This window comes from Lepus europaeus, chromosome 12, assembly GCF_033115175.1.
Source record: "Lepus europaeus isolate LE1 chromosome 12, mLepTim1.pri, whole genome shotgun sequence".
In the NCBI taxonomy this organism is placed as follows: domain Eukaryota; kingdom Metazoa; phylum Chordata; class Mammalia; order Lagomorpha; family Leporidae; genus Lepus; species Lepus europaeus.
In genome coordinates this window covers 53,215,775-53,243,744 of record NC_084838.1, presented here as the reverse complement: position 1 = coordinate 53,243,744, position 27,970 = coordinate 53,215,775, and the positions used below count along the sequence as shown (strand labels likewise).

Genomic DNA, 27,970 nt, shown 5'->3' with positions numbered 1-27,970 from the left:
AGGACTGGGCCAGGCTGAAGCCAGGAACCTGGAACTCCATCAGGGTTTCGCAAATGGGTGGCAGGGATTCAAGTACTTGGGCTATCAACCACTGTCTTCCCAGGATGTATTAGCAAGAAGCTGAATTGGAAGCAGAGGAGCCAGGTATCAAACTGGCACTCAGTTATAGGATGTGGATGTCCCAAACAGCAGCTTAACTGCTGAATTCAACACCCACCCGGTCTCAAATTCCTTACCAATCCATGCATTATATTTTCTTTATTTATCTATTTACTTATTTAGGAGGCATAGATGGATTTTGAGTGAGAAAGAGGGAGCATACAAGAGCACTCCTATCCACTGGTTCACTCACCAAAAGCCCACAAAGCCTAGGGCTGAAGCTGGGAGCCAGGAACTTGATCCACCTATCCCATGTTGGTTGCAGGAACCCAATTCTTTGAGGCATCACTGCTGCCTCCCAGGGTCCACATTAGCAGAAAGCTGGAATCAGGAGCAAGAGCTGGGAATCAAACCCAAGTACTCCGATGTAGGATGTGGGTGCCTTAACCACTATGCTAAACACCTGCTCCCACACACATTGTATTTTATTGATATGCCTCTTAAATTAGTCTGACATTCCCCTCTCTCCCCTTTCATTCCTTATGTTCTACTTGAAGAAACCAGATCATCTGTTGTGCCATTCATCTGATTTTAAAATAGTGAAAGGGACAGAACCCCAGTTATAGAATTTTAAAGCAAGGAAGAACTTAGGGTAGGGAGCATCGCCAAAGAGGCCCTTACCAGCATGCCTGAGAATTGTTTGTTTCACCATCCAATTTCATGTAAAACTTGTTAGATATTCTTGCTGTCTCCATGTGTATCGTGATTTGGGTCATGAATGAATACAGTTTTGTTTTTTTTTATGAGATCTTATCCTAACTTCTCATTTTAATAAACTGTTGCTACATAGTAGGATACCTTTTCTCTGAGAGACTTGCAAATCCTGCCTTTATCACAACGTAATACCTGGTTCAGCAGCTTTGCGAACCTGAAGAACAGCTCAGCCTCATGATGTTGACAGTCTGCTTCCAATTAATGGGAAACTCCAGCCCGGCCACTCCCTGAAAGTTGTTTGCTTCCTGCTGGTGGCTTTCTGCTCAGTCTAGAAACATGTCTCCTCCTCTGCAGAACTGCTCATTCTCCTGGGCCAAATGAGATCTGGAAAGCAGTCAGTCAGAGCTAGTTTATAAAAAGCAGAGCAGCCATGTTAAGACATAAAGACAAGTAATGTTAAATGCCCTAAGGAAGGCACAGATAAAGAGGGCAGCATCTCAGTCAACTATGTGTGTCTTTGTGCTTTAAACCAGACATGCAGCCTGGCGTGGCAGGGTTTTAGAATCGCCTAAACCCACCTTCAGATTTGAGTTGCTCCACTTACTTGTGATCGTAGGCCTGTTTACTCTTCTGTAAGATGAAACCATGGATTAGAGGTGGGCCTTGGGTTGTTTGTGATTCTGACCTTGCAAGATTACAGGGAGAATTTAACCAAATGATGTGATGAGGACACTCACAGTGCTGGCTCCTGTGAGGGTGGTCATCCCAGGGTGCTACGATGGAGTTGGAGGAGAGCAGTATTGGGAAGAGTTTGCAAAGAAGATATATCTTGTGTGATTTGAAGTGGACCTTGAACACAGAGAAAGATACTGTGGGTGAAGATCAGCAGTAGGGACAAGGAAAAGAGAGGTCGGGGAGAAAAAAAAGGTCAGAGTCTACATAGATTTATCATCCCAGGAAAACTGTAAGGAAATGAGTAAATAAATATAAGGTGGCTGTCTCGGCTGTCCCATCCCTGTGCATTGAGTGACTCAGCTTTCAACCTGCCTTTACATGGCCCTGGCAGAGAGTCAGCTGCTCACAGCTTTGTGTTCCCAGTGGGAACCTCCCTGTCCTGTGGTGCTCATTGTTTTTCCCAAACACATCTCAGTGTTTGTGGGACGGATTTGGACTTCCTAGGGGAGTAGGAAAAAAAGTTTAATTATCTCTCTGAATCTTGAATTTCTCCTAAGTATGACAAATACTCTGATGACCAATTTTATATTCACAGCTCTTTCAGCTTTTCCTTTTGAAGTGATTTCAGTCATACATGAAATTAGATAATTGTATGAGTTTCCACATATCCAACATCCAGCTTCAATACCTATCACATCAACTGCTATGACCAATCTTATTTTGTCTATATTTTCATCAATGATTTTATACCTAAATGCTTCAGGAGGTGTCTAATATAACCACATTGTCACAATCATACTCCAATAGTGATTGCTTAATATACCCAGGCAGAATTCAGGTTTCTAGTTAAATGTCCTGCAGTGGCTCCTGTCCTCGGAAGTTTTCTTTTAAGCCAATTCATTGTCCTGTTGCGTTTCCCATGCTCTACATGACTGAAATAATATCCTTAGTTTAACAGGTTTCTGTGTCCTCTGTTGGTAGCCAGACCTAGAGATTTGATCAAATTCAGGTGTAAAATGTAGTATTTTGTTTTTCTACCAGGAAGTGCACATAATGGGTAGTGTGTTTTTTGTTTGCTTGGTTGTTTAGTTTGTCATGTTAGCAGCCAGCCCATTAATTCATTTAGAGCTGTAAAATATGATGATACTTTGAATCTGAAAATTTTTTTTATTAACTAAAATACTATTCTAAAGAGAAATGTACTTTTGTTAGGTTTTCCAGTGTAGCAACAGTTTTGAAGCCTAGAATCTATTCTACGAACACAAAGAAAACAGCTACATGTTTTAGACTTTGCTAACTCTTTATATATCTGAGTTATTTTCTCACACACTATAGTGAAATCCTTCAATGCTTTTCTGAGATGTCATTGGATTTCTGTAAGCCCTTCCTTTAGAAATAAGACCATCTTCATTAACAGAATATCCACAGATGTGGTAGCTTTGAGGCAATACAAGTTTACTGCATGGTTCTGGAGGTTGGCTGGGAAGTCCAAGATCAAGGTGCTTGTCCATTGACTGTCAAGTGAGGGCCCACTGGAGCCTCACACAGGGAAGGGGTGAGGTTCTCTCTAGAACCCCTCTTCTTAGGGCCCTAATTCCATTCATGAGGTCTTCTGTCTTCAAAATCTGATCACCTCCAAAATGTTCCTTCTCCATGTACCCTCCCCTTGGGGATTGGTGTTCAACACTGATTTGAATTGGGATGAAAGGAGGACACAAACATTCAGACCATGGCGAGGTTGGAACTCAGAAGAATTCTCTGAAAAGCAGCAAAACTGTAAATTGCAGTAACATCCTGTACTGTTATTTCTCTAGGTTTCAGTGGACCGGGTCTTAAAGATCCTGAAAGAAAATGCCAATAAAGCCAAAAGTTTGCTCCTCACCACCATACCTCAGATAGGGTCCACAGAATGGTCCGAAACCCTCCATAACCTGAAGGTGAGTACCATCAGTCCTCTCAAGCAAACACTTCATACCCCTCAGTTGTCTCTTTCTTTTACTTGCATTGCAGCCTTGGTCCATCTGCTCACGTATTTTATGCTAGCCTGGATGCTTTCAGCAAGTTTCCATGCCATATACTATCATACTTGTGAAATTGAGTCATCATATTTTGCAGCTGGTAATGCAAGAGCAGTGGAAGTTGCAGTGGGGAGACTTTTATTATCCAGTGAACCAGGTTCTTCACATAGTCTTGCTCTGCAGTGAGACAAGCATAATGGGTGAGGTTGTGACACCTTGATTAACCGCATTAGATAAAGAGTTACCTCAAATTGAACAGATTTTACATTCCCCTAGTATCCAGAGAGGAACATATCTTTTTTGAAAAAAGATTCATTTATTTATTTGAAAATAAGTTACACAGAGAGAGAGGGAGAGGCAAAGAGAGAGGTTTTCCACTGCTGGTTCACTCCCCAATTGGCCACAATGGGTGGAACTGCGCCGATCCGAAGCCAGGACTTCTTCCAGGTCTCCCATGCTTGTTCAGGGGCCCAAGAACTTGGGCCATCTTCTACTGCTTTCCCAGACCATAGAAGAGAGCTGGATCAGAAGTGGAGCAGCTGGGACTCGAATCGGCGCTCATATAGGATGCCGGCACTGTAGGCAGTGGCTTTACTTTCATGCCCCAGGAACATATCTTGATGTGTCCAGAATACAACCTGTACACTTAAGTCTCATGGCAGTAATTGAAAGAGGACTTCAAAGATTGATTTAAAGCATTCTCTACCAGAATTACCACCTAGGAGCTCTGGAATTTTAGTGTGATGAGGACAAGTGATGATAAGTGATTGATACCACTAGTGTGGCAGTCATGACTTAATGTTTGCTGATTAACATGGCACAAATGCCGCCAGCAGGAAGCCACTTGTAAGTCGGGAAGTGACTTACAAATGGCTCTTGCAAGCTGGTATAAGCAGATTCTAGCACACCACTCAAACTAGGATGTCTCAGCCTTTAGGAGTGACAAAGCACAGGAAGCCCTGTTTAATAGTAATATAACTATGAAGAAAAGAGAAATGAATTCTGAGAATTAGGGAATATCAGTTTAAATTAGAAACAGGTGCTGTTTTGTTCCATTGTAAAAGCAGTTACTTTGAGCTGACGATAATGAGTACAAAGCAGTAAGCAGCACGGCTTTAGCATTAACAGTCACATGTGGGTTTGCAGGAAATGTGACTCACTCTTGCTGCTGCTGAGCTAGGGTTACCTCCAAGATGTGATAGAGGTTTTTGTTGTTGTTGTTGTTGTTGTTGTTGTTTTATGTCTCCAAACTGACTATAGTCTCTTGAACGTGAATCTCTCAAGCAATTTCAGCTTCATTTCATATAAAAGCATGGATGGCTTCATTTTAAGTAAAATAGCGTGGATGATAGAATCCAGTGTTCTCCTTTTCTTTCCTGAAGTCTCTGAAATTGTGTATAAAAGTGTGTGGCTTTGCATGTTTGGAGTTTTAAAGAGGTTGATATGTATAGGATTTTCAAAGGGGGATATAAGATCTAAGGGAGAAAATGAAGAATTGCTGCACTTGACACACTTGAGAATTGTGTTCGCTATTGTGTAGCATTAGGGATCACTGTCCTAAGAACCTGTTACTCTGCACTAAGCATTTTCTGTCTTCTAAATACCGAAGTGTATGTCATTCATTCATGCACTAATTAATTAGTGCAGAAACATTTAGTGAGCGCCTAGTGTGTGTCAAGCTATGGTTTTATACATAAAGACTGCTTGTGATGAAGAAGATCCTATTTTGTTTGGAGCTGCAGACATTTTAAAATTCCAGTGTTTTCTATAATGCAGGAAGGATAAGAGATGGAGGTTGTATAAACAATAATCCAGGCTGGGGGTTTGGCATATAAAGTGTTGTTTATGGGTGGAAGTAGTGATTCAGAATAAGCCTCTGTGATCACCACTCCTTTTATTTAAAAAAAAAAATATATATATATATATATATATATATTATTTGAAAGGCAGAGTTACAGAAAGAGAGGGAGAAACAGAGAAAGAAATCTTCCTATGTCTCCCCAGATAGCTACAACAGCCCAGGTTGTGCCAGGCTGAGGCCAGGAGCCAGGAGCTTCACGTAGGTCTCCCATGTAGATGACAGGGGCCCAAACACTTGGGCCATCTTCTGCTGCTTTTCACAGGCAATTAGCAGGAGCTGGGTTGGAAGTGGAGCAGTCAGGACAGGAACTGGGCTGGTGCCTGTATGGGATGCTGTCACAGGCAACGGCTTTATCCACTACAACAGAACGCCAGCCCCGTGATCAGCATTCTTCATTTCACAGGAGAGGGCAGTGAGGAACAAAGAGTGAAGAGTTATACCTGAAGCCCTACATCCACCCAGTGATTTATGAATGTTGGTGAATTTGAGAACTATCTGGAGGATTTCTTGAAAGTGTGTATCCAAGGGCCGATGCTGTGGCATAGTAAGCTAACCCTCCTGCAGCACTGGCATCCCATATGGGTTCCAGTTTGTGTCCCAGCTGCTCCTTTTCCAATCCAGCTCTCAGCTGTGGCCTGGGAAAGCAGTAGAAGATGGCCCAAGTGCCTGGGCTCTTGTACCCGCATGGGAGACCTGGAAGAAGCACCAGGCTCCTGGCTTCAGATTGGCTCAGCTTCGGCCGTTGCAGCCATTTGAGTAGTGAGCCAGCAGATGGAAGACCTCTGTCTCTGTCTGTAACTCTGCCTCTCAAATAAATAACTAAAATCTTTAAATAAAAAAAAAAAAAAAGAAGGTGTGTGTCCAGTGAATCCATAAAACAAAAGTCTGTTTTGTTTTTGTTTTAAATCTGGTTTTAAACAGGATCTCCAGGTAATTAGCCTACAGTACTTGTCATCTGTACCTGCTTTTTTCTTTTCAGAATATGGCCCAGTTTTCTGTTTTATTACCAAGACATTAAAATAGCACGGCTGCCTAGAAAAAAGGTGACTTTCTAGTTCCTGTCATCGTGGGAATTGCTGCTTAACTTGGAAAAAAAAAATCCTGAGAAAGACATGCAGCTTTCATGCACTTGCCTGGGAGAGAAAAACACCTGTAGGAAAGAGAGTACACTGCAGATGCTCAAGACTCCTCCTGGAAGACCTAGACTACTTCACAACATGGCAGAAAAAGCAAGTGCCCCGTCCACATGTGGGTAAAAATCGTACATTTTAGAATTAAGCAAGATACCATTCTTCCCTCTGCCTATTAAATTTGCAGCAGTAAAGGCTGGGAAATAATAACTGGTTTCCTACGTTGCCAAAGACGGTGAAGAAGAAATGGGACTCTGGCTACTTATTGATGTGACTGTAAATTGGTGCAATCTTTGGAGGGCAGTTTGGTAAAATGTATCAACAGGCTCAAAAAATATATAGGCATTTTATTTTGTGCATTCTCTTAGGAATTTATCTTTCAGAAATTATATACATATATAAATAAGAATTTTAATAGGATTAGTTATAGCTGATTTTCAAAATAGTATGAATACCCAGCAATTGGAAATAAGTTGTGGTTTAACTGTGAAGCAGTCAACTGAAAATCATGTTTTCACATAATATTTGATATCTAAAAGAAATGACCATTCTGTAATATAAAGTGAAAAAACTATGTAAGCATTTTACAGTACTTGTTTTAAAATGCCATGTTAATGTACAGAAAGACTAGAAGTATACAAAATCTTTTATTGTATTTGGGGGAGGAGATACTGGGTAATTTTTATTTTCTTTGAATCTTTCTGTATCTTCACAGTTTTCTACAGTGAGTATAATCAAATAATAAAATTGTAAAAAATAAAAATGCACTTAGTCCAATTCTTAAAAACACTGTTGATGATAATAAAGTGAAATTTGAGATGGTAACATTAAGAGGAGCTTTGTTTCAGGAAGTTACATCTATTCTCTTAAAAAAGAGGATCACTGATGACTCTACAGTAAGAACAATACTGGGGCTTGCAACAGCTTCCCGAGAAAGCTGTGTGTTTACTACTGAGGTCTGTAAGTTAAAGCTACTTAAAAGATTAAATATACACCTAGTGTATCAAATATTTTTTAAATTATTTGATTCTATTTCTACTCCCTTTTTATGTGTTGATGAATTATTTTAAATGAGTTGGCAGTTTTTGTTTCTTAATAAAAAAGTGGAAGTTTGCCTCTTATTCTTTTTTCATTGTTAATTGTATAGGAATGCTTCTTGTTTTTTTATAAGTTTCCTGTCTTGAAATCTTTCACCTCAGAATTGAGTTTTCTTTTTGCTATGGTCTGTTACAACCTACTTTAGGATCAGGTTAGAGGATGTTTGTTTTAAAGACTCTGTGAAGTCAAGGTATTTGTGACATTCACTTCAGAGTACTAAGCTACTGGTTATAAACAATAAAATCAGTTAATCTCCATCATTAATATTGAGCCATTTGAGTTACATGTGACTGTGACTCTTGGAATCCCTGATCCAGTAGTTTCAATTCTGGTTACACAATAGGGATCCATGGAGAACTTAATGGATCTAAAACCAGAGGTTCTCTGACTCAACCATGATTATTCTCACTAGACTATAATGTAGACATACCTTACTTTCCCTCATTCTTAGTAGATGTTGGAGAATGTCAGGGCAAAAACATGTGGACATTTTTATTGTTGCCTTCAGGAAACAGTTCTCTCCAACTTGCAAATGCACTTTTCTTGATCCTGTAGCTTTTAAAATATATATATATATATATATATTATATATATATATATATAATATATATATATATATTTGAGAGGTAGAGTTACAGACAGAGGGAGAAACCAAGAAGAAGATCTTCCATCTGCTGGTTCACTCTCCAAATGGCTGCAACAACTGGGGCTAGGCCAATCTGAAGCCAGGAGCCTGGAGCTTCTTCTGGGTCTCCCACACAGGTGCAGGGGCCCAAGCACTTGAGCCATCTTCTACTACGTTCCCAGGCCATAGTAGAGAGCTGAATTGGAAGAGGAGCATCCAGGACACAAACCTGTGCACATATGGGATGCGAGTACCACAGGCGGAAGCTTAGCCTTACACCACAGAGCCGGCCCCAGATCCAGTAGCTTTTTGTAGCAACTTCCTGTTTTCTTTGACCCCATTCATTCCATGTACAAAGCCAACGTAATTTCTCTCATATATCATGCTTGAGGACATTGTTCACTCCCAGGAGCACTTCTTTCTCATTGCTCTTATACTGTACAGTTTCTTTTCTTTAAGATTTATTTGAAAGTTGTAGTGACAGGAGAGATCTTTATCTGCTAGTTCCCTTCCCAAATGGCCACAATAACCAGGGCAGGGCCCTTCTCAGGTGCATTAGCAGGAAACTGGATCAGCTGAGACTCAAACTGGCACTCCAGTATGTAATGCCTGCATCACAAGTGGCTACAACACTGGCCCCACACAAATTTTTTTCTTCTAAAGTAAGTAAATACCAAGGTCAGTGTTAAAAGAATTAATGATAAAACTACTACTCAAACAATACTTTATACTTTGTGTATCTGTGTGGGTGCAAACTGTTGCAATCTTTACTTAGTATATCCTAAGTTGATCTTCTCTATATAATTGAAAATGAATCTTGATGAAGAAGGGATGGGAGATGGGGTGGTGGTGGGTGGGAGGGAGCTTTTGGGGGGGGGGGAGCTGCTATAATCCAAAAGTTGTACTTTGGAAATTTGTATTTATTAAATAAAAGTTGGAAAAAAAAGTTTCCTCAATGGCTGATGGGCTTAATCGGAAAGCTGTAGCCCAGTGTCTTACCGCCTAATGATTAGTGGCCCTTTCATGATCAGTTTTTCCCTAGTTACTGGATCATTTCTCTCAGCACACAAATATATTCTATTTTTCCCATTAAAATTCTTGCTGCAAACCCTGTGTGATGTCTCATTTACCAGTCACTGAAATTAAACCCTTTGGGAAGTTATCTGTTCTCCCTGTCTCCAACTCCTTTCCCCATTCTTTCTTCAGCCCACTCCTGTTCAGGTATTAACACCGAAACTCCAGCACTACCTCTGTACTAATGCAGTGGTCAGTTGCTAGACTTGAACCTTCTTTTGCAATCAGCAGCATTTGACATACTGGATCCCTCTCTCCTGGAGGAACTTTCTTCGCTTGACTCCACACTGTTGATTTTCCTCCTGGCTCAAGGGTTGTTCCTTTGGCTGGTTCCTGGCCTTCTTTCTTTCTTTCTTTTTTCTTTTTTAAATATTTATTTATTTGAAAGGCAGAGTTAAAGAACAAACAGGCAGAGAAAGAGAGAGAGGTCTTCCATCTGCTGATTCACTCCCCAAATGGCTACAACAGCTAGAGCTGAACCAATCAGGAGCCAGGAGCCAAGAGCTTCTTCCCGGTCTCCCATGTGGGTGCAGGGGCCCAAGGACTTGGGCCATCTTCTATTGCTTTCCCAGGCCATAGCATTGAGTTGGATCAGAAGTGGAGCAGCCAGGACTTGAACCGGTGCCCACGTGGGATGCCAGCACTGCAGGCAGCAGCTTTACCCTCTACGCCACAGCACTGGCCCCCTTCCTATTTCTTGAACATTGTCTGCCTGGAAGCTCGATGGTTGGACGTCTCCATCGTAACTCACTTTTTTTTTTTTTTGGACAGGCAGAGTGGTTAGTGAGAGAGAGAGACACAGAGAAAGGTCTTCCTTTTTGCCGTTGGTTCACCCTCCAATGGCCGCTGCGGCCGGCTCATCTCGCTGATCCGATGGCAGGAGCCAGGTGCTTCTCCTGGTCTCCCATGCGGGTGCAGGGCCCAAGCACTTGGGTCATCCTCCACTGCCTTCCTGGGCCATAGCAGAGATCTGGCCTGGAAGAGGGGCAACCGGGACAGAATCCGGCGCCCCAACCGGGACTAGAACCCGGTGTGCCAGCGCCGCAAGGCGGAGGATTAGCCTGCGTAACTCACTTCTTGGTGATCACTTCGTGTCTTCCCTACACCTGCTATCCCCACATATCAATTGCTGGCAGTTGCATTATTCCAGTCCTCAGGCTAAAACTTGACGTCATCCTTGACTTCAAAACTCACATTCAAACAAGGAAACTTATTCATTCTACCATCAGAGCATACCAAGAAAGTATTTGTCAGCTGAGCAACTGCCTCCACCATAGTCTAAGCCACCTGCATCTCTCACGTGGATCTTCTAACAGGTCTTCCTGCCCTTACTCTTGCTCCCTACAGCAATTCAGGAGCCAGAATGGTTCTTTCAAAACTTAAGTCAATCCTCTGCTCAAATAGCCTTTGAATCCCTACGTGTTCTGCACTTGCCCTGCATTCCTCTGACTTCTCTCATCACCCTGTCCCTCAACTGCTCCAGCCCCAGTGACCTTGCTTTCCTTAGAACATGCCAATCCCTCTCCTCCTTTGACACTACAGTATTTGGTTTATACTTGGTTTTCTTTCCCTAAGTACCCCAACCTCATTCCATCACCTCCTTCAAATCTTTGCTTGAAAATCACCTTCATGAGTCAATCCTAACCACCTTATGTTAATAGTGGGAATACCCTGTGCCACGCCTAAGGCTCCACATAATTTTTACCTGGCTCAATATTTTTTTAAATCCTCACAGCTGTTAATACCTCTCAACCTACTCTAGTATTTGTGTTTTGTTTGTTGTCCTGCCTCCTATACTAAAAGGTAAACTGTATAAGTGCAGGAATTGTTTTCCCTGATGCATGTTTCAAATGACCAGAATCAAGCTGAACACTTAGGCTTCTGGCCAGTACTATTTTGGATGGACAGCTTTCCAATACACAAAGCTTAGAAAGTCATTCATGCTTTGGCTTACTCCAGCCTCTCTTCTCACCCCCATGCCTCTGGACCAATATGTAATTTTTAATTTTCTAGGAGCAACATCTTAAAAGTAAGTCAAAAGGGTTGGCATTGTGGTGTAGAGTAAACCCACCACCTGTGACACCATCATCCCGTATAGGCAACGGTTTGATTCCTGCTTCCCTCTGCCTCTCTGTAACTCTTCCTTTCAAAATGAATATAAACCTCAGAAAATTGTTATATACAACCTTACTTGTTTATCACTGATGCACTACATCCTGGATAATTAAGAGTATGGTATATTTTCCCCTTTTGTAAAGAGCATCCTTTAATAGCAAAGTGGTAAATAGAAAGCTTAATTATAAAACTGTTTCCAAGGTCTATGTAGTTTACAGCAAAATTAACACCTTTTTTCTCCCTTACTGTTCCGGATTGGAGGAGATAATATGAGTGGGAACAGGTATTACAAATAGAGCAGAGCTTTGCCTCCTTACATTTGTTTTATGACCACAGTTGGTTTGTTTTGTTTGTTTGTTTGGTTGGTTTATTTGAAGGTCAGAGTTACAAGGAGAGAGGAGAGGAGAGAGAGATCTTTCATCCACTGGTTCACTCCCTAGATGGCTGTAACGGCTGGACCTGGGCTAGGCTGAAACCAGGAGCCAGAAGCTTCATCAGGGTCTCCCGCATGGGTAGCATACTTGGGCCATCTTCCACTGCTTTTCCCAGGCCATTAGCAGGGAACTGGATCAGCCGTGCAGCAGCCATGATGCAAACCGGCGCCCATATGGGATGTGGTGTTTCAGGCAGCAGCTTTACCCACTGTAACACAATGCCGCCCTGACCATAGTTCTAATAATACCCACATGAGTGGATGTGAGGCTGGAGTCCAGATCTCTGTAATTCAATTCATGATAAAGGTGGTGGTGTCTTGGCAGAAACCAAGAGTCCATGTTTTCCAACAAAAGAATATGTTTACAGATACTGTGCTGGTACCTTAATGTTACTAGAGCCCTCTTCCTGTTCTTCCCTGTTTTCCCTCTCTGTGCCCTCTTGTTACCTGAGCAGAGGTGGAGATTAGTCAGGGTGTGATACATTTGAAAAAGTACCTAAGATGGGAGGAAACAGGGATTCTGGGTATTGAATTTGAGTTGCCCTCCCCCACAAAAAAAATCCCATAAAATGTATTTTAGTGACAGTTATTTACAACTTTCTGTTCATTTTGTCATGTAATTTGTCCTCTCAAAGAGACTGTAGATTTCTGTAAATTGCAGAGGGATTTAGAAGCCACCCCCAAGATCCAGACACATGCCCTGCATCTAATGAGCAGCTGCTATGGCCCGAGTGTATCTTCCCAAAATTCATTTATAGAAACTTAATCCCCAAGCAATAGTATCAAGAGGTGTGGCCTGTGGGAGATATTTAGGTTGCGAGGGTGCCTGCTTCATGAATGAGGTTAGCACTCATAAAAGAGGCCCACAGGAATTTCTTTTCCCTTCTACTATTTACAAGCACAAATAGAAGATGCCACCTGGGAGGCAGGGAGTGTGTTCTCACCAGACACCAAACCTGCTGGTGCCTGGATCTTGGACTTTCCAGCCTCCAGAACCATGAGTACAAATTTTGTTTGTTTTTAAGTAACTCAAGCTGAGATGCTGTAACAGCCCAAAAGGGACTGAGCAGCCAATGAAAAGTTGTTCATTTTACTCCAATCAGTGTAAACTGAACAGCCACGGAAATTGAATACCACTCATACAAGATCTTAAGGAAATGATTTTTTTAAGTACAAATATCAAAATGTTTAAGCATTTCAGAAATCCACATGTAACTGGAGAAGGGACACATGCCTGATTTCATAAGTATTTGCTGCACAGCATTTGGGGGGGGGAGATAAAAAATAAAAACAATTGATTATTTTATTAGGGAAGATTAACAGGAAATCGTCGGTGTTTTCAAACTATGCCCTCAATTTTACAGATGATTCAGTCTTAAAACGTCTATGCATCGGAATGTGATGACATGTTCATTAGCTGCTTTTTGGCCTCACTTTAGTTTACAAATTCCCTCCCTATAAGAATCAAAATTTCATGCCTTAATGTCAGCAAATATTTTAGTGAATATCCAAAGTTCAAATGTTTCACAAATGCCATTTTTATGCATTTTTATTTGAATCAAGATCCAAATAAAGTCTACCAATGCAAATTCTCAACATGTATTTCATGTTTATTTATTTTAAAGATTTATTTATTTGAAAGGTAGAGTTATAGAGAGGCAGGAAGAGAGAGAAGAGAGTGAGTGTGTATGTGAGAGAGAGGTCTTCCATCCACTGGTTCACTCTCCAGATGACCACAATGGTTGGAGCTGCACCTATTGGAAGCCAGGAGCCAGGAGCTTCTTCCGAGTCTCCCACGTGGGTGCAGGGGCCCAAGGACTTGGACCATTTTCTACTGTTTTCCCAGGCCATAGCAGAGAGCTGGATCAGAAGTGGAGCAGCACCCATATAGGATGCCAGCATTGCAGGTGTTGGCTTTACCTGCTACGCCACAGTGCCAGCCCCGTTCGTTCGTTCTTTCTTTCTTTCTTTCTTTCTTTTTTTTTGAAGATTTACTTATTTGTAAGGCAAAGTGACAGAGAAAGACAGTTTTACATTAGCTAGTTTACTCCCCAAATGCCAGCAACAGCCAGGGCTTGTCCAGGCCAAAGCCAGTGATTCCATGTCTACCTCCCACAAGGACTGAAATACTTTTCCCAGGCACATTAAGAGGAAGCTGGATTGGAAGCAGAGCAGCTGGGACTCAAGCCAGCACTCTTATGGAATGCTGTCATCACAAGCAACAGCTTAAATCACTGCACCAACACACTGCCCCTCCTGTTCCCTCTAATCTAGTGTTCCTGTCTCCTGCCCTCCCTCCCCCCTCCCTGATTCCCTCCATCTCTATGGATACCTCTACCTACCTCTACCCCTACCCCTACCCCTACCCCTACCTCTACCTCTGCCATCTCTATCATCTCTTTCCATGAAGTTTATTTAAGAAATCCAGTTGTTCTGAGAGTTCCATACAGCCCAGATTCTTCACCTGCATTTCCAAGTATACGTTAAGATACTTCTCTGTATTTCTTCTAAGTTAATAAACTGAGTGTAGGGAAATTCATTTTTTCAAGGCTACTTCAGAGGATGTGATGTATACTTCCCTGAAGAGGCAAATAACATACCTCTCTTTGATATTAGAATCCACGAACTGTTAATATTAATTGCAAAACACTCCATACCCTTAGGCAAAGTTACCTCTGTTTAAACATGAAAAGTGACACGGCAGCCTTTATGTTTTAATTAGGATTAATAGCAACATACAAAGAGAATTCCATTAAACTTAATAGGCATTCCTGGCAAATAAGCTTAATAAACAAATAATCGAAATTCCTTAGAATTTATAAGAAATATGTATATGATATGTGATTAGGAATAAAGCCATAGGAAGAAAACACAGCTATAAGTTAAATAATAGCCAGACTTTAAAAGAAATAAATACGATTGAGTAAACTTTAAGGTATAATCTAATAAAATGAGAAATTCAAAAGAAAGTTAATCTGAACATTAGAGCTGAAGAGAAAATTGGTGAGCTGGATAATGAACTAAAGAAATGATGTAGGGGACCGACATTTTGGCCCAGTATATTAAGCCACCACCTGCAATATGGGCATCCATATGAGCACCGGTGGGAGTACCAGCTGTTCCACTTCTCATTCACATCCATGCTAATGCTTCTGAGAAAGCAGAAGTTGACGGCCCAAATGCTTGGGCCCCTTCCACCCACATGGGAGACCCAAATGGAGTTCTAGGCTCCTGGCTTTAACCTGATCCAGCTATGGTTGTTGCTGCCATTTGGGGAGTTTACCAGTAGATAGATGTGCTCACTCGCTCGCTCTCTCTCTCTCTCTCATTCTGCCTTTTAAATAAATAATAAAATCAATCTTTAAAATAAATTTAAAATAAAAAGATGGAAAATATTACTAGGAACTGAAAACATGAACTGTGTCAAAAGTTCTAACAGAAATCCTAAAGAGGACACATCTCAAGAAGAGGAAATAAATGGATATGATCCTGCCTTCCAAAATGGCAGTATGAAGAATTCTGCAGATTTGCTCTCCAGCAAAACTAGTGAAAATATTTCTAAACAGCCACTTAAAGTCTTTAGAAATCACACAAGAGTATGCTGGTTCTCTGGAAAGAGCAACAAAAGTGACAAATTGTAGCTAGATTTTCCAAGACAAAAAGGACTCAAATTACTAAAATTAGATACAAAAAAGGACACTACTACCAATCTTACAGAAATAAAGAGAACTATAAAAGAATACTAAACAAAACAAAACAAAAACAACTGTATGGCAGCAAATTAGATAGCCTAGATGACATGGACAAATTCCAAAACACACAGAACCATAAAACTGACTCAAGGAGAGAGTATAACAATAGACCTATAACAAAACACTAACCCATGAAGAAAAGCTCAATCCCAGAGGGTTTCACTACTTAATTCTGCAAGCATTTAAGAATAAATTTACAAATTAATACCAATTTTTCTCAAATTCTTCCAAAAAAGAACACGTCCTACCTCATGCCATGAGGCCAATAATAGCCAGATAACAGGACCATACAAAGACATTACAAGGAAAGAAAAGTACAGACCAGTCTGTCTTACGAATATGGATGCACAATTCCTAATCCAAAATAACTAGCAAAACTGAATTCAGAAACATATAAAGGAAATTATACACATGAATAAAAATTCCAGGGATGTCCAGTTGATTTAAATTTTTTCAATGAATTTTTGTAACAAATATCAGGATAGATCCAAGATGGCTGAATAGGGTGAAGTCACAGTGACTGAAGCTGTGCTAGGATTAAAAAAGAAAACAAAGAAAGGCCCTACATTTCCAAGGGTCTGGCTGACAGAAATTTTCAGTGCAGACTCAACCAAAAGAATAAAGACACCATTGGGACAGTGAAGAAAGAAGACAGAGACATGGTGGATGTGGCTGTGTGGCACCACCAGCTGCTGGCTAGAAGTCGCCATATCACCAAGTCAATGTAGGAAGAAGCTGCCCTGAGGGAGAACCCACAGTCCCCCACTGACTGTAACTTCAGCCTGAGGAGCTCGCTGGAATCTGCACAATTGCTGAGCTCCGAGAAGGCAGGCACATTGCCTTCCTCCACTTCCCTAGCCCTACAGAGTGCTGGCTCTCCTGTGAAAAGTCACCAAGCCATCTGTACCTCTGCTACCAGAGGCAATCTGAGTCAGGGCAATTGTGAGTCAGAGGACAGATCCCTGCATCCTGCAGCTCTGGAGTTTCGGGGCACTAGCCCCAGTGCTATGCTCAGTCTATGTGTGCTGGGGTAGGGGTGGAGGCCTCTCCTTAGCTTCTGGTGACTAGCACTAGCCGCAGCCCATAAAAAAACCTGCTCCCACAGTGGGAGATCTGGAAAATGACCCCACTGTACCATGCAACACTAGGACTATAACAATTAGTTCTAAGTTTCTCAATCCCACTGGAATCCCAATGGACCTAGAGAAGATCCTAGCTGCATTCCACCTCTCTGGACTCATAACTGTCAGAGCAAAATCTTTTGTATACTTTTTTGTCATCCTGCAAGACTGGAGCAGGTTTCAATTCACATCTTCTAGTCCTAGGACTAGGGCTGTTCATGTTATAAGCTGCAGAACCAGCTGCACTCTCCTAGCAAGGTCTGAGTAAGTACCCAGCCATATCAAACAGTCTCAGAGTCACAGTAACTAGTGAGACAAGCCCCAGCATCACACAGGCTTGCCAGCTGGACAAGGGGACAGCCCCTTTTGTCTCTCTGCAAACCAAGACTATCACACTCCCCAGTGTGACTGATATCAAACTCTCTGTGGACTGAAGATACACACCCTAGGAAACCCACTCATCTCAAAGTCACACTTCTAACTCTATGAACTGCAGCAAACTAGGCCACTGTGTCACTTATAGACACAGCTGAAACTAACTAAAACAAAACAAATCACTCAGAGGCTACACTTCTGGACTCACCTAGAATCAAACCAAAGCAACAAGCCAAGCAATACCCTGCATCCCAACTATAACTCTTTCCCAATAAAACCTACTCCATAAAGAAGATGGGAATATTATACAACATATGAAGGCATCAACATGGGGACAAAGGAGACATGAAGAAGCAACATAGCATGACAACTCCAAAAGGACTGAATAACTCTCCAGAATTAGATCTTTTCTGAAAGAAATTTATGAAATGCCAGAAATAGAATTCAAAATAATGTTTGTAAAGAAACTCAGTGTGATGGAAGAGAATACATAAAAACAGATTAAAGAAATGAGGAAATCAATGAATCACATGAATGAAAATATTACTAAGGAGATAGAAATCATTAAGAAGAACCAAATAGAAATTTTGGAGAAGAAACCTGCAATCAATGAAATAAAAATACTATCGAGAGTCTTAACAGCAGAATACACCAAGTGGAGTAAAGAATTTCTGGCCTTGAGGACGGGTTTTCAAAAAAATAACCTGATCTGGGGCCAGCACTGTGGTGTAGTGGTTAAAGCCACCACAGGTAATGCTGGCATCCCATATGGACACTGGTTCAAGTCCCAGCTGCTCCACTTCTGATTCAGCTCTCTGCTGAGGCCTGGGAAAGCAGTAGAAGACAGATCAAGCCCTTAGGCCCCTGCACCCACATGGGAGACTGGGAAGAAGCTCCTGGCTCCTGGATTCAAATTAGCACAGCTCCAGCTACTGAAGCCAACTGAGAAGCAAACCAGCAGATGGAAGACCTCTCTTGCTCTCTGCCTCTCTCTCTCTGTGCAACTCTGACTTTCATATAAGTAAATAAATCTTTTAAAAAAAAAAGTAACCTGATCAGACAAAAATAAAGAGAAAAGAATTAAAAATAATGAAGAAAATCTATGTGAAATTTGGGATATCATTAAATGATCAAATATTTGTATTATAGTTATTCCTGAAGGAGAAGAGAAGAAAAAAAAGGTATTGAGAATCTGCTAAATGAAACCATAGTTGAAAATATACCAGGTCTTGAAACAAACATAGACACCCATATATAGGAAACTCAAAGGACACCAAAAAGACTCAACCAAAAAAGAGCTTCTCCAAGGCATATTGTAGTCAAATTGTCAAAAGTTAAGGACAAGAAGAAATCCTAAAGACAGTAAGAGAAAAGCACTGTTACATATAAAGGAAAACCAATTAGACTAACATCAGACTTCTCAGCAGACACCCTACAGGCCAGAAGAGAATGGGGTGGTATTTTCAAGGTCTTAAAACAAAGAATTTCCAATGAAGAATATTATATTCAGGGAAGCTATCCTTTAGAAGTGAAGGCAAAGAAGGGTATTTTCCATATTAGCAAAATTTGAGAGAATTCACCACCACTAGACCAGCCTTACGAGAAATTCTGAAAGGAGTCCTGCGTTAGAAGTAAACATCAGGGCTGGCACTGTGGTGCAGTGGGTTAAAGCCCTGGCCTGAAGCACTGGCATCCCATATGGGCGCTGGTTCTAGTCCCAGCTGCTCTTCTTCAATCTAGCTTTCTGCTATGGCCTGAGAAGGAAGTACAAGATGGCCAAAAGTCGTTGGACCCCTACAGAAGCTCCTGGCTCCTGGCTTTGGATCAACTCAGCTCTGGCCGTTGCAGCCATCTGGGGAGTGAACCAGCGGATGGAAGACCTCTCTCTCTGTAACTCTGTCTTTCAAATAAATAAAATAAATATTTTTTAAAAAGAAGTAAACATCATAATAACACAAGACCACAAGACACTACCAAATTCATTAACAGAGCAGGTATAAATCTGTAACCAATCAACAAAATGACAAGGATTAGTCAGGCATTAGTTCTTATCTGTCAATACTAACCTTGAATGTAAATGGATTAAATTCTCCAGCCAAAAGACTTGGGTTGGCTGAATGGATACAAAACCAACACCCCACTATGTGCTGCCTACAAGAAACTTACTTCATGAATATATACATAGACTGAAAGTGAAGAGCTGGAAAAAGATATACCAAGCAAATGGAAACCAAAAACAATAAGAAGTAGATAAAACAGGAAGTAAAACAGACTTTAACTCAAAAACTGTAAAAAGAGGAAAAGTACATTATATTTTAATAAAAGATTCAATTCATCAAGAAGATGTAACAATCATAAATATATATGTACCTGACACAGGAATTCCCTGATACATACAACAAATATTATTAAATCTAAAGGGAGAGATAGACTCCAATATAATAATAGTAGGTGACTTCAATACACCCATTTCATCAATGGTCAAATCTGACAGAAAATCAATAAAGATACATCAGAGTTGAAACATACTATTGCCCAAATGGAACTAATAGTCATTTACAGGATATTCCACCCAAAGGCTATGGAACACATATTCTTCTCATCAGCACATGGAACATTTTCTAGGATAGACCACATAGTAAGCCACAAATCAAGTCTTAGTACATTTAAAAAGATTGAAATCCTACCATGTATCAGACCACAAAAGAATAAACTATGTCAACAATAAGAACAAAAGGACACTCATAAATACATGAAATTAAACAACATGACACTGAATGATCAATGGGTTAAAAAGCAAATTAATGAATTTCCTTGAAATCTTTAATTTCCAATGAAATTAAAAAGGAAATCAATAACTTTCTTGAAATAAATTGAAAATGAAAACCTGTGGAATATGGCAAAAGCAGTATTGAGAGGAATTTATAGTATTAAATGCTTACATTAAAAAGGGGAAATGTTTCAAATAAATGATATAATGGTACATCTCAAAGACAGAAAAACAAGAACAAACTAAACCCCAAATCAGCAGGAGGAAAGAAGAATTGAAGATCAGAGTTGAAATAAATGAAATTGAAACTAAGAAAACAGTACAAGAGATAAACAAAACAAAAAGTTGGTGGTTTTTTTTTTTTTTTTTGGAGATGATAAACAAAACAGAGAAACCTTTAGCCAGACTAAAAAGAAAAAACTCAAGTAATAATAAAAATAGAGATGAAAAAAGACACATAACAACAAACACCACTGAAATACAAAGGATCATAAGAAACTAATATGAGAAACAATAAACTAATAGACTGAAAAAACCTTGAAGAGAAGGATGAATTACTGGATAAATACAATCTACCAAGAATAAATCAAGAGGATATATGCAATCTAAATAGACCCAAAACAACAATGGGATTGAAGCAGTAATAAAAATATTTCAGCAAGGAAAAATCCTGATGATTTTACTACAGAATTCTACAAAACAATTAAAAAGTAACTAACTCCAATATTTCCCAAAGTATTCCAAAATGTTGAATAGGATAGAACTCTACAAAACTCTTTTTATGAGATCAGTATCACTCTGATACTTAAACAAATAAAGACACAACACGAAAAAAAAAAAAAACTACAGACCTATACCTTAGATGAACATACATACAAGGATTACCAATAAAATACTAGAAACTGATAACAAAACCATATCAAAAAGATCATACATCATGATAAGTGGGATTTACCCCAGAGATGCAAGGGTGGTTCAACATTCACAAATTAATAAATGTCATAGGTAACATCAACAGAATGAAGAACAGAAACATATGGTCATCTCAAAAGATGCAAAGGAAGAATTTTGATAAGATTCAACCCACTTTATGATTAAAAAAAACTCTCCATAAATTAGATTTAGAAGGAACATTCATCAAAATTGAAAGGCAATATATGACAAACCAAAAGCCAGTATCATACTGAATGGGGAAAAGCTGAAACTGTTTCACCTCAGATCTGAAGCAAGACAAGGATATCTACTTTCATCATTCTTATTCCATATGCTACTGGAAGTATTAGCAACAGCAATTAGGGAAGAGAAAAAAATAAAGAGCACCAAAATTGGAAAAAAAAAGTAAGTCAAAATAGTTATGTTTGCAGAAGACATGATGTTGTACTTGGAAAAACCTAAATACACTGCAAAAAGCTGTTATAACTGGTAAACCAACTGAGTAAAGTTGCTGTTTACAAAATAAACATTAAAAAATCAGCTTTTAGTATACTAATGATGAAAATAAGAAAGAAATCCCATTTACAATAGCCACAAATATAACCAAATATTTAGGAATAAGTTTAAATAAAGAAGTGAAAGATCTCTACAATGAAAATTATAAAACATTTATGAAAGCAATCAAGGACACAAAGAAAATGGAAAGACAATCCTTGCTTATGGATGCAAAGCATCAACATCATTAAAACGTCTATACTAGAGTACAAAAAGTCTAATGTATATGAGTAAAATTGACAATTGGAGATCTGATCAAAATTTGCAGCCCTTGTCTACTGTTGAGGAACAGTGTGTTTTTTTCTTACTATTTATTGAACTTTACTTAGTGTAGGCTTAAGTTTATGATTATAAAATAAACTGAGAGTATATCATTGTAAAATTTTTAAAAAAGGTCTATACTACCTAAAGCAAATCTCAAATTCAATGCAATTCCTATCAAAATATCAATGATATTCATTATAGAATTAGAAAAAAACAATCCTAAAATTCACATAGAATCACAAAAGACCATGAGTAGCCAAAGGGACCCTGAGGGGGAAAAAATCAAGCTGGAGGAATCACAATACCTGACTTCAAAGCACACTACAAAGTTGCACTAATTAAAACAGCATGATACTGACAAAAACCTATACATGGATCAATGGAACAGAATACAGAGCCCAGAAATTAATCCACATACACATACCAGCTAATTTTTTACAAAAGTGCCCAGACTGTACACTGGAGTGAGGATAATCTCTTCAATAAGTGGTGCTGGCAAAACTGGATGTCTATATGTAGAAGAATGAAAATAGATTCCCTACCTCTCTAATCATATACAAAAATCAACTCAGGATTGGTCAAACACCCAAATTTAAGGCCTGAGACTATCAAATTGCTGGAAGATAAAACAGGGGAAACACTCCAAGACACTGGTACAGGGGATGACTTCTTGGATAAAACCCCCAAAGCATAGGCAATAAAAGCAAAACTAAATAAATGAAATTATATCAAAGTCAGGAGCTTCTGCATAGCAAAGTAAATGATTGATAGAATGATGACATCCAACCAAATGGGAAAAATATTTGCAAATATCTATCCAACAAAGGATAATAACCAGAATATATCAGCAACTCAAAAAACTCAACAAAAATTCCAGTTTAAAAAAAAATGAGCAAATGCCCTCAACAGAGTGTTCTCAAAAGAAGAAAACACAAATGGTCAACAAATATACTAAAAAAAAAATGCTGAATATCACTAGCTATCAGGGAAATAGAAATCAAAACCACAATGAGGTATCACCTCGCCCCTGTTAAAATGGCTATTATCCGAAAGTCAGAAAGCTAACAACGCTGGCAAGGATGTGAAGAAAGAGAAACTCTTACACACTATTCATGGGAACATAAATTAGTGCAGCCACTGTGGAAGACAGTATGGAGACTTCTTAAAAAACTAAAAATAGGCCGGCGCCACAGCTCACTTGGCTAATCCTCTGCCTGCGGCGCCGGCACCCTGGGTTCTAGTCCCGGTTGGGGCACCAGATTCTGTCCCGGTTGCCCCTCTTCCAGTCCAGCTAACTGCTGTGGCCCAGGAATGCAGTGGAGAATGGCCCAGGTCCTTGGGCCCTGAACCCGCATGGGAGACCGGGAGGAGGCACCTGGCTCCTGGCTTTGGATTGGCGAAGCACACCGGCCACAGCGCACAGGCCGTAGCAGCCATTTGGGAGGTGAACCAACGGAAAAGGAAGACCTTTCTCTCTGTCTCTCTCTGTCTCTCTCTCTCTGTCTCTCTCTCTGTGACTAACTCTGCCTGTCAAAAAAAAAAAAAAACTAAAAGTAGGGGTCTGCATTGTATCATACTGGGTTAAGCCATTGTCTGCAATGTTGGCATTCCATGTGTGTGCCAATTCAGGTCCCAACTGCTCAATTTCCAATACAGCTCCCTGCTAATGCACCTGGGAAAGCAGTGAAAGATGGTCCAAGTACTTGGACCCCTGCCACCCACATGGGAGACCCAGAAGAATTTCTGGCTCTTGGTTTCAGCCTAGCACAGCTCCAGTGTTGTGGCCATTTGTGGAGTGAACCAGTGGATGAAAGATCTATCCCTCCCTCCCTCCCTCCCTCCAGTGTAACTCTGCCTTTCAAATAAATTAATATATCTCCTAAAAAACTGGAAATAGACTTGCCATATGATCCAGCAATCCCACTATGGGGTATATAACCACAAGACATGAACACGTTTTATCAAAGAGATACCTGCACCACTATGTTTACAGCGGCACTCTTCACAACAGCTGAAATACTGAATCAATCAAGGTGTCCATCGTTGGATGAATGGATAAAGGAAATGTGGTATATGTATACAATGAAATACTATTCAGCTATAAAAAAGTGAATCTACCATTTGTACCAAAATGGATGCAACTAGAAGACATCATATTGAGTGAAATAAGCTGGACATAAAATGACAAGTACTGTATGTTCTCCCTAAAAAAAAAATCAGGAAACAAAAAGAAAATTAAAAAAAGGTAAGACTGTATCAGTACTGCTGCAAATATATTTTTGTCAAACTGTTTTATATCTTGTCAAACTAATGGTTAAGAATGTTATATTACTATAGTTTTAATTATCTTATTACTCTAAAATTTACTGTATAAGGGTGAAGTAGTCATCTTTCCATTTGATTATTGTGTATAGCCCTTGCCTGTATTACTGCTGAACTAGGGTCTTCCTGTTATTTCTTGGTCTCTTTATGGAACATAAAGCACTTATGGAACATTGAGCACTTGGCTGTAATGTTAATTATAGACAAGTTATCTCAAAAATTAAAAAAGGAAGGAAGGATGGGAGGGAGGGAGGGAAGGAGGGAGGGAGGGAGGGAGGGAAGAAGTGGGAGGGAGAGAAAGGATGGAAGGGAATATTAATTGCATCTATGAATGACATTGAATCTGTTCTCTTTGTATTAATTTGACATTAACATGAAAAAATAAAGTATCAGAAAAAATAAAAACACCAACAACAAAAACAATAAGCAGAATAAAAAGAGACCCAAAAATTATGTGAATTTGTCAGCAGACAAAGAAAAAGCATTTGATAAAACCAAGCACTTTCATGGTAAAGCAACTCAACAAACTAGAAACAGGGAAATTCCTCAATCTGATAAATGCTAACTGTTAGAAACCCATGGCTAGCATCATATTTAATAGTGAAAGACTGGGTGCTTTCCCTCTACAATCACAGAAAAAGCAAAGGTATCCACTCTTACCACTTTTCCTCAACATTATATTGAATGTTTCAGATATGGCAATTAGGTCAGGAAAAAAATAAACAAAACTGTTTCTATTGCCAAACAGCATAATCGTATATACAGGAAACCCTATAAAATCCACAAAATATCAGTAAGAACAAATAAAAAAAGTTCAACAAAGTTGTAGGATACAATAACAATATAAAAATCAATGATATTTGTATACATTTGCAATGAACAATCCAAAATTCTGTTAAAGATTTATTTATTTATTTGAAAGGCAGAGTTTCAGAGAGAAGACACACACATATACATACATATACACAGAGAGAGGGGTCTTCCACCTGCTGGTTCACTCCTCAAATGGCTGCAATGGCTGGGGCTGGCAGTGGGCCAGGCCAAAGCCAGGAGCCTGGAACTTACTCTGGATCTATCATGTACATGGCAGGGTCCCAAGCACTTGGGTCAGCTTCAGCTGCTTTCCCAGGCATGTTACCAGGGAGGGAAATTAGAAAGCAGAGTGGCCAGGACTTGAACTGATGCTCATATGGGATGCTGGCATTGCAGGTGGCAGTTTAACCCACTGTACAACAAATGTAGTACACACATACAATGAAATATTATTTAACCTTAAAAAGGAAAGACTACATGCATGAAATTTAAAGACAATGTACCAAGTGAAGAAAGGCACAAAAAGAAAAATACTATATGATTACACCTATGTAAAATATCTAAAGAAATCAAACTCATGTAAACAGATAGTATAATGTTGGTTGCTGGGGCTTGCAACAGAGGAAATGGGGAGTGGTTTAATGAGCATGAAGGTTTAATTTTGTATGATGCTCTGTAAATCCGTAGCACAACAATGTGAATATACTTAACACTTCTAAACTGCATACTCAAAATGGTTAAGATAATAACTTTTATATCATGCTTTTTGCAACAACTTTTAAAAATCTGTAAAGCCAAAACTACAGTAAATTGTTGAAAGGGGTTACAGGAGATCTAAATAAGTGGGAAACCATCTCAGGATTGTGGATCGAAAGACTTGATCTTGTGAAGATGGCAATACTGCTCAAATTGGTCTACAGATTCAACACCACAATCAGAATAAGCTTCTCAATTTTCTTTCTTAGTAACTGATATGGCAAACACATTTAGATATAGATTTGAACAACAAAATTATCAAATTTTATTAAATAAAGACATTCTTTATGCAGCACCTAGAAAATATACATCCTTTTCAAAAATGCATGGTACATGTACAAAAAGTGATCGTGTTTTCTTGTGTTACTTCTTAAAATGCCCTCAACAGTCAGGACTGGGCCAGGTCAAACTCAAGAGGATAAAACTCAATCCAGGTTTCCCAACATGGGTGGCAAGGAGTAAATTACGTGTTCTATCACCTACTGCATTTTAGTGTGCACATTAGAGAAGAAAACTGGAATCAGAAGTGAAGCCAAAACTTTAATGCATGCTTTCCAATATGAATGTAGGCATCCCAAACATTGTAACTGCTGTGCCAAATGTCTACCCCACAACAAATGTTAAAGTATCAGAGACTTTATCCTTTAACCATAATGAAAAGTAAAATTTAACCTTAAAAATCACAAAAAATCTTATAGTGAAAAATTTTTTTTTGACTGGCAGAATTAGATAGTGAGAGAGAGAAAGAGAGAGACAGAGAGAAAGGTCTTCCTTTTTCCGTTGGTTCACTCCCCAAATGGCCGCTAAGGCCAGTGCGCTGCAGCCGGCGCGCTGTGCCTTAGCGATCTGAAGCCAGGAGCCACGTGCCTCCTCCCGGTCTCCCATGCGGGTTCAGGGCCCAAGGACCTGAGCCATCCTCCACTGCCTACTGCCTTCCCAGGCCACAGCAGAGAACTGGACTGGAAGAGGAGCAAACAGGACAGAATCTGGTGCCCCAACCGGGACTAGAACCCAGGGTGCCGGCACCGCAGGCAGAGGATTAGCCAAGTGAGCCACAGCACTGGCCAAAGCGAAATTTTAAAATATACTTCTTTGAAAATGTGTGAAAAAATAATATGAAATTGGAAAATGTGATTACTATTTGTGAGATGCAAGCAAATATATTTAGAGGTACATTTATAGCATTTAATTTTAAAACGTGTTTGCTAGAAAAGAAGAAAAATGAAACTAGTATTTCAAGAATTGATTTTAAAATTAATTAAATTAATAAAGGGTATAACCTTTCCATGTTGCATTTAAAAACAACACCACTTTCTACCCCATAAGCACATGTAATTATAGTTTTTCATTATATCATTAAAATTAGCAAAATAGAAAACAAGGAAAATATGGTAAAAAAAAAAAGTCATAGGACAGCAAAAGATACATGCAACACTTATAACTGAGGCTGGACTAGTATTCAGAATATACAAAGAAACTTTACAAATCAATGACATAAAAGCAGGCAACCAAATAAAAAGGGAGCAAACATCTTAGTCATTTCAACGAAAGAGGAAATCTGAAAGGGGCAGTTTCTATATGAATAAAATGAAAATTTCAAAAACCACCATGAGATGCCTCTACATCCCATCAGAGGAACAAAAAATTAAAAATCTGACAACTCCAAGCTTTGACAATGATGTAGAGCCTCAGGAATTCTCATACAGTGCCAGTGAGAGCACAAAATGTTAGAACATGGCATTACCCAGCAGAGTTGAAGACATGTTTACTGCAGGAAATAGAAACCTCCTATCTATGATACAAGAGTAAGTATAAAATATAAGAAAAGAATACCCAAGTAAAGACAAACTTGAAAGAGATTAGACCTCATTAGAGAAAATGTTGGTTCAGCCACTGGAAAGAAAAATTTGCTGACTTAGCCAGGCCAGAGATGATCTGGAGTTGCTAGGCAAACAATAGAATACTCTCCAGAGTGTAGGTGGGGAAACAGCAATCAGCAATCATTGGTGTGGATGTGCAAGGCCAATCTGGAGACAGGGCAGAAAACCAGAGCACACCCACACACTGAGGCCTACAGAAGGAGCCACCCACACGGGTGGCTCTGTGTAGGCCAAACAGGAGCTTTGGTTTCCGTGCTCCCAGAGACTTGTGGAAAGATTATCACCAAGCTGAGTCTGTGATATTGCAGAGTGATCCAGGCTGGAGAAGGCCCTACTTGGGTGTTCTTATAGCCACACCTCTGAAGAAACTGTAGGAAGTTTCATCCTGCCCCTCTAACATCCTTTACTGGAGAAAAGTTAACATAGTGATCACTTTAAAGGTGAATCACTTCAAAGAATTATTTTAGGGTGGGTGAGTTCCCAGGTGGCACAGTAGGGAGGGAGCTTACTGCTCTAGCCCAGGAGAAGAGAGTTTAAAAAAAGTGGAGGGAGTGTCGTCTCAAGGAAGAGTTAGGGAGAAAACTGCA

The 27,970-nt window shown here is 39.7% G+C and overlaps 1 protein-coding gene across 1 annotated transcript in view; it reads left to right on the top strand.

The window, feature by feature from the left end:
- Positions 1-7,616, top strand: part of MTAP (methylthioadenosine phosphorylase) — a 53,653-nt gene extending 46,037 nt beyond the window's left edge. The window contains exons 7-8 of the mRNA XM_062208131.1: positions 3,303-3,425; positions 6,347-7,616. Of these exons, the coding sequence (XP_062064115.1) occupies positions 3,303-3,425; positions 6,347-6,385 (162 nt within the window). The 3' untranslated portion in view covers positions 6,386-7,616. The remainder of the gene's footprint in view (positions 1-3,302; positions 3,426-6,346) is intronic.
- The last annotated feature ends 20,354 nt before the right edge of the window (positions 7,617-27,970 follow it).